General features: G+C 42.1%; 1 protein-coding gene across 1 annotated transcript in view; it reads right to left on the bottom strand.

Annotated features, from left to right (window-relative positions):
- rimkla (ribosomal modification protein rimK like family member A) overlaps positions 1–13,855 on the bottom strand; it is a 79,504-nt gene that overhangs the window by 12,351 nt on the left and 53,298 nt on the right. Inside the window, exons 3-4 of the mRNA XM_085966957.1 lie at positions 1,111–1,341; positions 381–467 (exon numbers count right to left, since the gene is read on the bottom strand). Coding sequence (XP_085823083.1) covers positions 381–467; positions 1,111–1,341 — 318 coding nt within the window. The remainder of the gene's footprint in view (positions 1–380; positions 468–1,110; positions 1,342–13,855) is intronic.

Below are 13,855 nucleotides of genomic sequence, written 5' to 3'. Positions count from 1 at the left end.
TCTTAATGTGCAATCTTGGACAGCGAGTGTGTCGGCAGGCTATTGCACACTGGGATGGTGGCGGCATCACAGCCAAGCCTGTCTTCGCCCAAATCCAAACTCTCATATTTATCATTAGGGGTCACTGGATCGTGATCAGAAGCAAAACGCCTGGCTGACTCTGCACATGGACCTTGCCCCCCCAACCCAGTGATGGGGAAACTGACCAATTGTAGTGCCCCAACTGCTATCACAGGTGAGATCAGCTATCTCAGCACAGCCTTCACGGTTTTGAATTCTGGTCCTTAACAAAAGTGATAATAAAGATTGTGGAATTAAATACAAGTTTATGTGGCTTTACTGTATCTGTACTCAACTGCAGAATGAGAAAGAGTTTATACCTCGATGACCTCGTGTGTTTTTAACTACCACCGGATAACCCAAAGGCTCAGCTTCATCAATCATTTTGGAAAAATTTTCGTGGCCACCTGTTGTAAAAAGAACAGAGTTTCTAGGTTATTGTGCAAACAGGAATAAGATTTTCGATGCTTCAATCCCCACCTCCTAATTTGGCTGTCTGCAAGAAGGAAACAAATTTGTCCTCTCTTCCCCCAGACCAAGAGAAACAGAAAATTAAAAATATATACAAAATGGGCCAAAAATTGATACACATTTTTATCTTATCCTTCAAGAAAACTGACCCAATTACAGCATCGAGCCGTTTCTTAAATAAATCCAATATTCTGGTTTCAACTACACATCCTGGTAATCCGTTTCAGCTTTTAGTCACCTCTTATGCAAACCATATCAAATGCAACAGTTGCAAGTCTCCAGGGACACACAGTACCCACAATAAAAAAGGACACCAAGATCAAGAATGGTAAGGAAGCACACTTGATAAATGTTGTCTAGCTTTCATATTCAACTGTAAATTTACAGCTGCACATATAACTATTGCAGGTACCAGAGAAAGCTACAGCACTGGAGACTGCACAGACCAGCTTGTGTCCTGATACAATTACTTTGTCAGAGGGTATTAAGTGTTTATTTGACTACCAGATTCAACAAAAGTAAAATATTGCTAAAGACTCAAAAGTTGCAAAAGGGTCCTTGACATCCATTTATACTTACCATAAGAGAACGTATCAGGCAGTGGTATGCCGTGACCAGCTAACTCCTGGAATGTCCAGAACTTGTTGACGCAGTGCAATATGGCCTGAGGACGATTAGCCAGGCGACAGCCCATCTTCTCCAGGTGCCGCAGTAGAGTGATGTCACTGTCATTCTGGACTGAAGGAGTGGGAACTCTCACCACCACCACTTGAGGGTAACTGGTTACCGGCTCCTGTTTGATACGTAGTCCTGCAGAGAACATAACACAGTCAACATTAATAGCATTGTACAACCATTTAGTTCAACATTCTTTTGTAAAAAAAAGATAATCCCAGATGGCCATAAAAGTATCTGCAGCATGAATATTTTATGTACACTTTTTAATAAGAATATAATAAGAAATAGGAGCATGAGTAGGTCATTTGGCCCCTCGAGCCTGCTCTGCCATTCAATAAGATCATGGCTGATCTTCTACCTCATCTCCACTTTCCTGCACTATCCCCATATCCCTTGATATTCAAAAATCTATTGATCTCTGCCTTGAATATACTCAACGACTGAGCCTCCACAGCCCTCTGGGTTAAAGAATTCCAAAGATTCACCACCCTCCGAGTGAAGAACTTTCTCCTCATCTCAGTCCTAAATGGCCGATCCCTTATTCTGAGACTGTGACCCCTGGTTCTATATAAAATATTTTGCTTACTCAATTCCAAAAAAGTACTGAAAAACAGGGCTTATGGCAAACAAGTACAAGCAGCCTCTTGGTTATGTGTACTAATTATTCTCTCTGGTACTCAGCTCAGATGGGTTAACTTCAGCACATCAGAACTGGAGTAGGTAGTAAAGAGAACCCCTACAGTGCCTTTATAAACAACTTATTTTAGTAACATCACAGAGCAATAAACACTCACGTCCCAGAATAAATCTACACATATACTGCAACAAAAATGTCTTCAGGAAGATATAACCTATATACTGTATCTACAATAGATTTGTACTCAATTTCCTTTGTGCAGGATTCTGTAAATGAACACAAGACTTGGCTCAGAGGCATGAAAACACTTATTTTAATATGAATAACATTATTGCATTAAAAAGGCAAACTTCAAAATGTAGGAAGAGAAAAAGACAAAGACAAAGGTCACAAGAATGGAAGATGCTATTCATGTGCATAATTTTCTACACAGCCAAGTTTCTGATCCTGCTTCTGCGGTCAGGGAGTGACACAAATGTGCACACGAGATTAGTGAGAAATGAATGAAAACACACAAAAATGCTCGCATAAGTCACTAAAAATTGTTCTTGCACGCCATCTACTGGTTAGATACATAGGAACAGCTCTCTTGCTTGCACCCATATCAATGGTGAGACAAATGAGAAGGAAGGAGGGCTAGGGACGATCAAGAGAGGAAAAAAAAAATGTAAACTTAAAAAAGAAATGTGACAACTCTCAATGCTGCAAGTTGCTTAGAGAGTAAATGAAACAATCGTAGTGGAGGAAGTTACACCCATGGTATTTTTGGAACAAGATTCTCCATTAATTAAATAAACGTATTCTTCAATTTATTTTCATGCCCTTTGACCATTTTAATTTTTAAACAGTCATTAAATCAAAGACGTTTTTGATTTTTTAAAAAAGCATTCCAGCAGGCTTTTGGGTCAAAGCCAGTTAGGCACATAGTTCAGCAAGCAATCCTTTGTGAGGAATCTGTAAATCAAATTTCTCCCAGTCCAAGCATGCATCATCTCTGCATGGTGTCTGATAGAAACAAACATTAGTAAGGAAGAGACATACCATGTGTGGTGTATGTAACCTGTTCCACCTTAAGAGAACTACCTTAAGAGATGTACTACTTTCTCTTGGCTGCTGTATACTGTAATACCGGTGGTGACCACACCGGTATATAAACGTTGTGTAGTGATTTGCTGGGCAGTTCAGCCCTGACCTCTGAATAGTAAAGACCTGTTAAAGTTATTCTTGTTGTCTGTGTCCAGTGATTTATAATAAGCATAACTGGGACACACAGACTCAACAGTGGCGACGAGTCCGATCTTACCCTGCGGCAGTTTTACATCCAAGGCAGCTTCATCCTCAGAACGGGCGTCGAGAAGAGGCATCCGCCCTCATCATCCTGCTGAGCACCACATCGCACGGGAGGCATCGAGAACCCAGGTTAAAAAGAAAAATTCTGACCACGAAGCCCTCCATCAGCGACAGGCAGTGATCATCCCTTCTACCACGGTGGTGGGTAAGCCGATCAGCGACACGAGCAGAAAGTCGGCCGCGTTGGCTGTGGAGTAGGGGAGGGAAAACGGAGGAAAAAGGGCGGAGAACTCGACCGCGGCCGGTGAAAAGGGCCGGGCTGCAATCGGGGCCGAGAGGCGCAGCGACTGGGGCAGCGTTAAGGCCACGAGAACCACGGAGAACTCAACCGCAGCCGGTGTAAAGGACCGGCCTGCAAGCGGGGCGGAGAGGCGCAACAGCAGGGGAAGCGTGAATGCCCACGGGAACCGCGGGGGAGCAAAAAAGCGTCGGGGAATTGAGAACCGCTGGGGAGGCGAGAACGGCAGCAGCACGGCAATCGCCATTGCAGCCAGCGGGGGAAGAAGGCAAACGCGGGAAGCCGCCATTGTAGTCGGCGGGGGAAGAAGACGAGCGCGGGAAGCCGCCATTTTAGTAGGCGGGGGAAGACGACAAGCGCGGGAAGCCGCCATTTTGGGAAAAAGAAAATTTAAAGAAACTTGCAAGGATGCCTAAACATGGTAACATCAATGCTTTTGATAGCGATGTCGAAGATTGGGCCACGTATGTAGAACGCATGGAAGTTTATTGTAAAGCAAATGAGGTACCAGATGATAAGAAAGCACTAACCTTATTAAACTCAATGGGTGCGAAGACGTACAGGCTATTGAAGCACCTTGTATCACCAGATAAACCGGCGGATCAGACTTTCGCGAATATTGTTACTGTCCTGAAAAATCATTTAAACCCCACGCCGCTGCTGATAGCAGAACGATTTAAATTTTACAGAAGAACGCAGCTGAAAGAAAGCAAGCAACGCTGAATTCTTAATTGAACTGCGTAAGCTATCAAAGTACTGTCAGTTTGGAACAGGACTAGCAGATGCGCTGAGAGATAAATTTGTGTGTGGATTGTTAAAAGAAGGAACACAAAAGCGACTGCTAGAGGAGAATGATCTTACGCTTGATAAAGCTGTCACTATTGCAGCATCGCACGAAGCCGCAGCGAGAGGCACTGCAGAAATGCAGCTAAGGTCATCGGAACTCAGCACCAATCAAATGGCCTTGGGTGCAGTAAAGTGTTATCGTTGTGGAAAGACAACGCATGATCAGAACCAGTGCTGGTTCAAAAATCAGGAATGCAGAAAATGTGGCAGGCTTGGTCACATAGCTAAAGTATGCCGGTCAGGAAAGAAGACCAGCAACAAAAAGTCACCGCAGGAAAAGTGCAGAAAGGTACACAAGGTGACAGAGAACAGTTCGGATGAACAGAAGTCAGATTCAGACTCCAGCAGTAAGGAACTGGGTTGTCTAAGAGTACACAATGTGGGTAATGAAGCAGACCTCCAAACTATCTGGGTCACACTTCAGATAGCAGGAGTCCAAGTGAAGATGGAATTGGACACTGGATCGGCATTGACGGTCATGAATAAGCAAGATTACAAAAGGTTATTCCCACATATTCCCCTACGGGATACGGAGATTGTATTGAAAACATACACGGGGCAAAGAGTATACCCCATCGGAAAGATAAAGGTAAAGGTGGTCCACAAGGGCAAAGAAAGCCGAGGAATGGACTTATATGTGCTACCTGAGGGAGGTCCACCACTACTGGGACGGGAGTGGATCAGGAGAATAAATATGGACTGGCATTCCTTAAAAGCACTAACGGTAGATTCCGGTAAAAAAGATGTCAAACCTAAACGATTGTCCAGAATATTGGACGATGCTAAAGAGGTGTTCTAACAGGGACTGGGAACACAGAGGAATTACGGCAAACATCAAGGTTGAAGAACATGCAAACCCGAAATTCTTCAAAGCCAGACCGGTACCTTATGCGATACGACCTGCTGTGGAAGCGGAGCTGGAAGGGCTAGAACGTTCAGGAGTACTGTCTAAGGTGGACTGGAGTGAGTGGGCCACGCCCATTGTTCCCGTCATGAAGCGTTCATCGAGCAACAAGCCGGGGGAACCGGGGAAGGTTCGCATCTGTGGAGATTTCAAGATCACTGTTAATCCGGTGCTTCCGCGGATTGAGGATATCTTCGCTTCGTTGTCTGGCGGGAAACACTTCACCAAGATAGACTTGGCGCAGGCGTACTTACAGATGGAAGGTGAGGAAGAGTCACGCCAGTATCTCACGATCAACACGCATAGAGGCTTGTATCGGTATAATAGACTGGTTTTTGGAGTGGCATCGGCTCCAGCAATTTGGCAGAGGGCCATGGAGCAGGTATTACAGGGAATTCCAGGCACACAATGTTACCTGGACGATATTCTGATTACAGGAGATGATGATGAGGAACACCTTGCAAATTTGGAACTGGTGCTCACCAGATTGAAAGAATATGGACTTCGAGTTAATCGCCAGAAATGTGAGTTCTTTCAGAAGCGGATCTCGTACTGTGGTCATGTCATTGACCCGGAGGGGCTTCATAAGTCTCCTGACAAGATCGAAGCTGTTGTGAAGGCTCCCGCTCCGGATAATGTATCCCAGTTGAGGTCGTTCCTAGGGTTGATTAACTATTACCATAAGTTTCTGCCAAATTTATCCACGGTGCTGCACCCGCTGAACGCTCTTTTGCAGAAGGGAGTACCATGGAAGTGGAGCGAGGACTGTAAGAGGGCCTTTCGCAAAAGCAAGGCATTGATCACCTCAGAGGAAGTGTTGGCTCACTTCAACCCAACGCTGCCTATTCGTTTGGCTTGTGATGCTTCTCCATATGGTATTGGGGCAGTACTCTCACACAAGTTGCCAAATGGCTTGGAGAGGCCAGTCGCGTTCGCATCCAGATCATTGACCTCCGCTGAGCGCAACTATGCTCAGATAGATAGGGAGGCTCTCAGCCTTGTGTGGGGAGTAAAGAAGTTTAATCATTACCTGCAGGGCCAAAAGTTTACGCTACTGACAGACCACCAGCCGTTGGTATCCATTTTTAACCCTAAGAAGGGTGTTTTGGTGATGACGGCACAGAGGCTCCAGAGATGGTCCCTTTTCCTAGGGGCACATCAATATCAGATTGAATTCAAAGGTACAAAGCAGCATGGTAATGCTGATGGGCTGTCGCGCCTGCCACTACCTACAGCGGAGGAGGCACAGACGGTTGACCCTGTTGAGTTATTTCACTCGACCATCATCGAATGTTTACCAGTCACCAATGCAAGTATTGAAAGAGAAACCAGGAACGACCCGACACTGTCCCGGGTCTACGAATTGACAGTGAAGGGATGGCCAGCACATGGTGATCCACTGTTACCGGCATTCTCAGCAAGACGAGAACAGCTGTCCGTCTGTCAAGGAACATTGATGTATGGAACAAGGGTGATTATTCCTCCTAAGTTAAGGGAGAGAGTTCTAAAGGAACTGCATGAAGGTCATCTGGGGGGAGTCAAGATGAAAAGCCTTGCTAGGGCTTGTGTGGTGGCCGGGTATCGACCAACAGATAGAGGATCTGACGAAAAGCTGCTCAGGGTGCCAAAAAGTTCAAAATGCACCTCCGATTGCACCGCTGCATCCATGGGAATGGCCTTCAACCCCATGGCAACGTGTACATATTGACTTTGCTGGTCCATTCATGGACTCCATGTTTTTAATTGCGGTGGACGCACATTCTAAATGGCCAGAAGTGATTAAGATGACTACCACTACCTCGGAAAAGACGATCGCGGTGCTAAGAACGATATTTGCAAGAAATGGATTGCCAGAACAAATATGTTCAGACAACGGACTGCAGTTCGTGTCAGAAGAATTCCAGAAATTCATGAAGAAGAATGGGGTGAAACATTATACCTCTGCCCCATATCATCCGGCTACAAACGGGTTGGCCGAGAGATTTGTACAAACGTTCAAAAAAGCAATAAAGGCCATGAGCGAAGATCAGATTCCACTACAACACAAGGTGGACAATTTCCTACTGGCATATCGAAACGCCACTCATGCAGTGACAAACCAAAGTCCTGCCATGATGTTCTATAACAGGAGGTTGTGGTCCAGGTTGGACTTGTTAAAACCAAATGTGCGGAGGGAAGTCGAAAACAAACAGTTCCAGCATATAAATAACAAGACCACTCGGAGTTTCGAAATAGGACAACCAGTGTTAGCCCGGGACTATAAGAATGAGAAATGGCAATCTGGAACAATTCGTGCCAGACAAGGACCCCTGATGTACACGGTAGATATTGGTGAAAATGTAATAAGACGTCATGCTGACCAACTGGTAGAATTGAGAACAAGGGTCGAACCCATGGTTACGGTAGAGACAACCGTGGAAGAAGTTAGTGAGCCTGAAGCATCTACCTCAGAAGTGAATGTACCTGATGATGATGTCCAATCCATAAGAGATCAACTAGATGAGTCACCCCAGCAACGAGAATCAGAGACCCCTGAAAGGCGTTATCCAACTCGGATCAGGAGGCCTCCTCAGAGACTGAATCTTTGAACTGTTTTGCATGAAGTTGTATAATATATATATATTATATGTTATTATGTTATGTTAAATGGGGACATACACTGTTAAGCTAAAAAGGGAGGATTGTGGTGTATGTAACCTGTTCCACCTTAAGAGAACTACCTTAAGAGATGTACTACTTTCTCTTGGCTGCTGTATACTGTAATACCGGTGGTGACCACACCGGTATATAAACGTTGTGTAGTGATTTGCTGGGCAGTTCAGCCCTGACCTCCGAATAGTAAAGACCTGTTAAAGTTATTCTTGTTGTCTGTGTCCAGTGATTTATAATAAGCATAACTGGGACACACAGACTCAACACCATGGGCTATGAAAAGGAGAGTCTAAAGATAGTATCCAATCAGTAGTTGTGCACAATGCTGAGAGCTGGACCACGATAAAAGTATAAAAGCACAGATGCAGACTCTTGATGCTTTGGAACACACTGCAAAGTGAATGTAGGGTATTGGCTAGGAAGAGAGTGATTAGCACTGAAGCAATGAGCAGTGCCTTGCATACAGTAATGAAGCCTGTTACAGCAAGAATATTGTTGAGAAGCTGGGTACATGTGCAGTTACTATTTGGGCTCCTTCCCAATACACTTTATTCATACTCACCGCACGAGCGAGCTTCCATTGGCAAGCCCGTGCTTCCAATGAACCAAAACTTGATCTAATGCTTAAAGTATCTGGGATGAAGTCCCGTAGGTAATCTATCTTAATGCAACTGGGTTGTATGCTGGGATTAGCATGGAATATCACTGTACTTAGGCTAAAATGAATAATTGCTCATTACAAGAAATAAATATCCACAGAAACTAGCTGAAGAGCAGATTAAAATAAGAAATAGTGCTTATTTTCCACAGGGCATTAAAACTGTCTTGCATTAAAATCAATTTTGATGAAACAAAACAGTGCTAGCCGCATTGAGTCCCTTCTTGCCAAAGTCAACTGAACGTGCAGTTTCCAAGTGAACTGGAGAAAAGCAGCAATCAAAGGCCTTTATACCAGAAAAGCTTTTCATGTCACAATGTGAAATCTGATAAAATACCAGCTTCTCTACTCCAATACATCAGCTATTACAGATAACAGCTCTATTTTTTCCACAGTGATAAATAACAACAAATCTTGCCCTGATAGGGGGTCATATTTCAAGTAATCAATATACACAGAAGCTGGTCATTCTTTAAAGCTGGCACCCATACTCCAGACATGATCTGAATATTTGCCTCCCCCTCATAAAAACAACAGAAAGCAGTTAACTGACACCAGTTTAAATTTGCTGTTAATATGTTTTCTAGACGAAAGATGTGCATTTCACTTTCCTGCAGGGTCTCAAACCAAGACAAAGGAAACCCTAAACAAAGCATCCATAGTGTCCATTTGCAACATTCCAGTATCTATGGCTAGCTACAAATTCATAAGATATAATGTTCGAATGTTATAATCTGAAATAGGACAGACCCATCATAGTTTGTATGTTAAATGAAGCCGACTAATTCAAGAGGCTGGACGTGTATGTTGTACGGCTGAAGGTCGGTTCCTTCAAAACGGTGCTGGAATAGGAAAAGACTGTCTGAAAGGTTAAAGCTAAGATGAAGGAACCTGTGTCTGGAAAAAACCTGAATGAAAGTGTGCGAGTATAACCAGACAGCTATAGGGGCTGACAGAAGGCAGAAGATGATGGTGAATTCTTGTGGCATATTTAGTCAGCCTGACAATGAGCAGGTCTGCTGGATTCAGCATGGCTGTAATATACAGTACAACCAGAGGAATCCCTTCTCAATACACCCTTTCTAAATGTTATTGTGCCATCTGCAAATCTTACATAATCTGGATAAACCATGGTGCTTAGCATCACAAGGCACTCACATTCACATGCATGTTACATCATTTTGGATTAATGATGATCTACAAGATCAAAAAACGTTCAAATACATAGATACAACCACCCTTTTAATATTAAAAGATAGTCTTTTCTGCACTTAAAGTACTTTAAAACCAATAATTATGTAGTTACACCTGACAAGATTCTAGATACACATCAAAAGCACCTTTAGGGTTTTGCAGAAAGTGTGTTTTTATTTAAATATCAGTCACAACTTATATAAACAATTCAATTTTTTTGAAGATTTATAACATCTGGTTTTGCACTCATTTCATGCAGGACCCTCGGAGCTTACAGAGAAGACCTTGATACCTTCAGTCTGGACTGGATTCAAACACAGATTTCAGATGAAAGACTATATAACCTACGGCATATTACTTTGGAAACAATATTCCAGTTCTTTATTTTCTCAGAACAAGTTTTATTAATCAGGTTAATAAGATTTTAAATAAAAACAGGAAAATACTGGAGATATGAAGCAGGTTGATCAGTAACTAAAAGAAAACAAGTAACATTTTTGGTGTGCTTCTGCTGAGGAGTTACCCCTGAAAGATAAACCCATCGTTCTCTTTCAGATTTTGACTGATTAATTCTCAGTATTTTGTTTTATTTCAGACTTCCAACATATTTAGTTTTCTAAATCGAATAGAGAATAGTGCAGTTTAAAAAAATATATATAAACATTTTGGGGCAGAGATTCCGCTTTGGGCATAACCGCAATCCGGGGGCAAATTGCGCTCAGAACTGCACTAGTTCAAAAGTGTTTTTTTTGCTTCTGCTCAAACTTTTCACATCGCCGAACGTAAAATCTTCCATGAACTAGCGCAATCGGACAGCATTTTAGAGAATAATTTTTTAAAAATTTGCATTAAAATATATTCCTTGATACTGTATATTTAAAGTGGTAACCCGGTGCAGTTTAAATACAGCTGAAAATGGGTTTATCACAAAAAAAAAGCTTTTTTTTTTAAATTGAATGTCTAGTCCAGCACCAGTGAGTAACCCGATTTTAAAAAACTGAAATGACTTTAAAAACTATACAGAGCCATTTACTAGTTATATTGGTGTACAGTAGCCAGTTTCTTAGTAAAATTTTAAAAAAATATTGAAGAGCTTTTAAAAGCGCCTATTAGTGTCCTTGCGCCTAAAAAAAACTTAATTTTAAAGAGCCTCCTCGAAGGCGCACAAACGAGTGCAATTAGCAGAAGCTCGCAATGGTGATTCATCTGATCTGCGGGCGTGGCCTGTTATGTGGGCGGGACCGGTGCAATGTTTTTTTTAACTAGCACAAAAGATCGCGGAAACTCAATTTACGATGGACATAATTTGCACTTGAAATTCCTTGGTTTTTTTTGCAATGGTTTGGCCGATTTTAGGAGAATTGCATTGAAAAAACAGTGCAATATAGCGGAAATGCCAGGCCAGTATTTCAAAACACTCAGAATATTACAAACCAATTACAATTTGAAATAGAAAAAAACATTTAACAACCAACAGTCCAGATATAATTTTTTAAAATTATTTTTAAAACAAGGAAAAAACTGTACACTAGTTTTCACACTGATAACATGTATACTGACCAAAATGAAGTCTTGCTTGACCATCACCCCCATCCTTGTCTCCCAACATGTTAAATTTCCAATGCTTGTCCTAGTCTTCAAATCCTTCCATAGTCTTTCCCACCATATCTCTGCAGCAACCTTCAGGCTTATAATCCCTCCTGCACATCTTCTGAATCTGCCACCACCCCTAGTGTCAGAGCCTTCAGTTACCTCGGCCACTCTCTAAAACTTGCTCCCTAAACCCCTGTATTTCTCTACATCTCTTCTTTAAAAGTCTTCTTAAAATGCATCTTTTCAGCAAAATTTCAGTCACCCCCATCATCTCTCTCGCTATGGCTCAGCATCCTTCACTTTGTCTATTTTCCATCTGTAAAGCAGCTTGGGACATTGTGGTATTTACAGGAGGGTACATTAATAGCCTATCTCCTGTAATAAGATGCCGTCCAGCTCATGGGGAAGGGGGAAGAAAGAGGAGGGAGGGGAGTGGAAAGAGAATATCAAACTTTGGGTGGCCCACCAGTTAGAATAACAACCTGCTGTGCTACAGCCTTTTTCCTGTAATTCCTTCCCATGATGAGCCATGAATTTTTGCTGCATCTTTCAGGCCCGACACCGAGTGAAAGTGTCTGTCACTCAACTCATGTATCCGCTTACTGGCTATTCAAACCGATAAAAGTATGGCACTAGAAGCAGCTCACTTTTGTTAAAGGTTTCTTGTAAATCTCAATATGGCTCCAACATAGTAATCATTCCACATGAGCAATATAAAATAAATTTTCTTCTGGAATTCTGCTTGAAAAAACAATGAAAATCTTAAAACCTAAAGATGTATTTGTAGCTTAAATCCCAGTTTTGACTAGCAGGGTCATATCCAGGACAGATTTTACTGAGGCAAACATGGCCGCCTGCCCAGTTGTTGTTGTTTTAGAGTTATAGAGCAGCACTTCTGAGACACAAAACATGTTCTCTGTCCCTCTACACTATGGGACATAATCACTTTCTTGACATTGTCATTGTAATGATCAATAACATGTCATTCTATAGTGGACACTAGGTGGAGCCGTAGAGCTGTATGTATAAGACTACACTACCCAGCTGTATATATATTAAGACTACATTACCCATGAGGCACTAGGCTACCCACAAGGCAGCAGTCAAGATGGAAGCCTCTACAGATACTGTACCTAGTCCACATGTGCTCAATAAAGTAACTAGCAAAAGCTAGCTGTGTTCATAATAAGAATGTCTATTTATTAATGAACATAAGATGGTACCAGGATGGTGAAGATCTGCTGAAAATTGTGAAAAGTGACATGGAGAATTTGAAGCCACCAGAGCGTTTGAATCTCACAGAAAAAATCGACTACAATTGGCAGACTTTTAAACAGCAATTCGAACTCTACATTGCAGCCATCGGATTCGGTATGAAGCCAGACGCAAGGAAGATAGCGTTGCTGCTTACGGTTGCAGGCCCACAGGCGATAGAGGTATTTAATACATTTGTATTTAATCCAGTGGAGAACAGAGAAAAATTAGAAGATGTGCTAAAAAAATTTGATGCACATTGCTCTCCCAAAAAGAATGAGACGTATGAAAGATACATCTTCCGTTCTCGGACACAGCAACAAAAGAGACTTTTGATAGCTTTATAACTGATCTGAAACTGAAAGCACAGACATGTAATTTCTCTGAGCTGAAATCATCCATGATTCGTGACCAGATTGTGTTTGGTATTCATGATAAAAAAGTCAGGGAACGTCTGTTGAGAGAAACCGAACTAAATTTGGAAAATGCAGTGAAAATATGCCAAGCCAGCGAGCTAGCTCGAAAGCACGCGAAGACTTTCAGTGAAATCAATAATGATGCGATTGTAATGAGTGAAAATGCTGCTGTCGGTGCTGTGTCCTACAAGGGGAAGAAACGTGGGCAGAACAGAAATGAAAAGCAATCGGAGGATGAAATTTTTAATTGTAAACGCTGTGGTTACAAACACCAGTTAAAACAATGCCCAGTGTTTGGAAAAATGTGCACAAAGTGTAATGGAAAGAATCACTTTGCCAAACAATGCTTTTCAAAAGTAAAAACTAAGAATGGGCAACGAGTTAATGTAATTGAGGACACTGATTTAAGTGAGACATTTTTTGTACGAAATGGTGTCATGTGACTATCAAAAAGGATACAGAAAATGTGCAGCCCTCAGAAATGGACAATGCTGAACATAAAGTTAATGCAGTAAAAGAGGACAAATGGATGATCCCACTGCAGGTAAATGGAGCATTAGCTACCTTGAAACTAGACACTGGGGCAAAAGCAAACTTAATCAGTATGAGTGACATTAACAATATGAAAGAAAAGCCCAAAATACAGAAGAAGTCAGTACTACTGAAGGACTATAATGGACAGAAAATAGATAGCTTAGGTGTATGCAGACTTAAAGTGACAGTCAAAGACAAAGTGCATCATCTCATGTTTTCTGTTGTGGCTGAAAGACTTGATTCACTACTGGGTGACAAAGCTTGTGAGGACTTAGAACTGGTCAAAAAAGAGTCTACCGTATAAACTGTGCCATAAGCAGACCAGATGACTCGGTGGATTCTGTAGTGAATAATTTCCAGGATGTGTTCA

The sequence above is a fragment of the Somniosus microcephalus genome, chromosome 25, assembly GCF_052327205.1.
Source record: "Somniosus microcephalus isolate GS21.2 chromosome 25, FLI_Smic_1.0, whole genome shotgun sequence".
NCBI lineage: Eukaryota > Metazoa > Chordata > Chondrichthyes > Squaliformes > Somniosidae > Somniosus > Somniosus microcephalus.
The sequence above is the reverse complement of the archived record's forward strand: the minus strand, read 5'-3'. Positions and strand labels throughout refer to the sequence as shown.